At 30.7% G+C, this 2248-nt stretch overlaps 1 protein-coding gene across 2 annotated transcripts; it reads left to right on the forward strand.

The window, feature by feature from the left end:
- Positions 1 to 332: 332 nt before the first annotated feature.
- LOC127119431 (two-component response regulator ARR17) lies at positions 333 to 1877 on the forward strand. Of its 2 annotated transcripts, none has more exons than XM_051049659.1 (5): positions 333 to 777; positions 869 to 936; positions 1042 to 1122; positions 1223 to 1296; positions 1397 to 1877. In XM_051049659.1, exons 1-5 carry the CDS (start codon positions 654 to 656, stop codon positions 1707 to 1709), a joined length of 660 nt encoding a protein of 219 aa, XP_050905616.1. In that variant the 5' UTR covers positions 333 to 653; the 3' UTR covers positions 1710 to 1877. The 2 variants fall into 2 exon arrangements, with proteins under 2 accessions (XP_050905616.1, XP_050905617.1); XM_051049660.1 differs by having other exon boundaries at positions 339 to 777; positions 1226 to 1296.
- Positions 1878 to 2248: the final 371 nt, after the last annotated feature.

Consider the following 2248-nt stretch of genomic DNA (forward strand, 5'->3'; position numbering starts at 1 on the left):
TGAACTAATGGAACTAATCAAATTTTGACTAGGAGCTTAGTGAGACTTCAAAAATAATTTTAAAACACCCTACCAATCTTATTAGCTGATCAAAAGCGGTTCTACTTTAAGCCACCACTGATTCAATGAACCGGTTCGGAAAGTTAACCGCGCGGTTATTGTCAGCAAATTCAAACCGGTTCAAACCCGGCTTAATTTTTCTCCAACTGAATCAAATTCCCAAGAATAATAACAAAAATATCACGAAATATCATGTTAGGTTAATTTCATTAAATATTTCACTTATAAATATAAATGCATCATAGGGATTAGAAAAGAAAGTCTTCGACATCACATCCCAAAGTGGATTTCAGAATCTCATCTCCATCTCCATTATCCAACACCATCAACATCTTCCAACTATAATTTTTTTTTAAAAGATTTTCAGATTTCTTAGAGAGAGAAAAAGATTTCATTTTAATCATTTTATGCTAAATAAAAAGAAATTATTTTTTTAAAAAAATAAAGCGGTGCCAGATGGATATAGTAGAATCAAAAAACAACCCAACATGTTACACTGTCACATATATTTAAAGTTTTGACACCTACGTTAAAGAGTTCCCTTTCTCTTTTTTTTTTCACTCTCTCTTCCGTTTTCTTCTCTTTTTTCTTCGATGGAAACAAACGCTGTCGTTTCAATTGGTGTTGAAGATGAAGAGGTTCATGTTTTGGCCGTTGATGATAGTTTAGTTGATCGGAAAGTCATTGAACGGTTGCTCAAAATTTCAGCTTGTAAAGGTTAGTTTTGTAATTTCACAAATACAATGAAAAATGTAGAATTTTTTATTAGTGTTTAGAATTTAATTTATTTTTTGTGGAAATTTTTTAGTTACTGCTGTGGATAGTGGAATCAGAGCACTACAATTTCTGGGATTGGATGAAGCTGATGGTTTTGTCGTATGTGCGCTAATTGAAAATATTCATTTTGAGCGTATTTTTATAATTTTTCATTTGATGAGAGATTATTAATTTTATTTTAATTATTTTGTTTTGTTTTCTTAGCCGGGTTTGAAGGTGGATCTAGTCATTACAGATTATTGCATGCCTGGAATGAATGGTTATGAGTTGCTTAAGAAAATCAAGGTTTTAATTATTTTCATAATAATTCTTTTTTTTTCATGCTTTTTTTTTATTATATAATTTATAATCTTAGTGAAATTTGAATGGAAATTGCATTTTGAAGCAGGAATCGTCCACTTTCAGAGAAATTCCTGTAGTTATTATGTCTTCTGAAAACATTTTGCCACGTATAGACAGGTATTATTATTATTATTAATTTTTATTGTTAGTGGTTACAACATGAAATTTGGATGAAATAGAAAAAATGGAGTGATTTGTAAATAATGAAAATATGTAGATGTTTGGAGGAAGGTGCAGAGGATTTTATAGTGAAGCCAGTGAAATTATCTGACGTAAAACGTTTGAAAGGTTACATGACAACGAGAGAAATCCAAAACAGAGAAATTAACGTTAATGTTAACGGTAACGTTGAAGGTAACGATGGAGTGGTAATCAACAACAAAAGGAAACTAGAGGAAGCCTCTGATGAGTTTTCATCAGAACCGTCCATTTCATCATCGTCGGTATCACCTTCATCATCTCCTTTGTCTTCTTCACCCGATGTGCTTGATTCTCCGATCCGACGGCTTAAAATGACCGACACTGAATGACTATTTGGACTGTCATATAGGATATTATTATTACTTTTTTTATTGACCTTTGAACATTTTTTGTTTACTTTTTCTTTTTTTAATGTTTAAACTGCAATTACATACCTGTTTTTTGTAAACGGTTTTTGTTGCACTGCACTGTTCTTAATTATTTTATCTTCGGGTTAATTTATTGTGTTTCTTAGTATGCAAGTGGGTTAAAGTTAATAAAGTTTAGTATTATTTTTATTATTTCCTTTTTCGTAAAAAAAGATGAAGTATATAAATTATGCCCTTTTGTATGATTGTAAAAGGGAAGAAGACCAACATTTGTGTGACACATTTTGTATATTATGTATTTTAAGTATGTATTTTAAGCATGGATGGCTACCCTATTTCACTCCACATATGCCTTAAAAAAATTGGAACAATCAACTATCAACTGAAATAAAAGGAGAATAGTTTTGGATATGGAGAGTGAAAGAGGATAATAGTTTTGAAGATAGAGAAAATTGAGGGTGAGATGTTAAATTTGTATTATTTAGAGTGAAAGTGCATCC

This window comes from Lathyrus oleraceus, chromosome 2, assembly GCF_024323335.1.
Source record: "Lathyrus oleraceus cultivar Zhongwan6 chromosome 2, CAAS_Psat_ZW6_1.0, whole genome shotgun sequence".
NCBI lineage: Eukaryota > Viridiplantae > Streptophyta > Magnoliopsida > Fabales > Fabaceae > Lathyrus > Lathyrus oleraceus.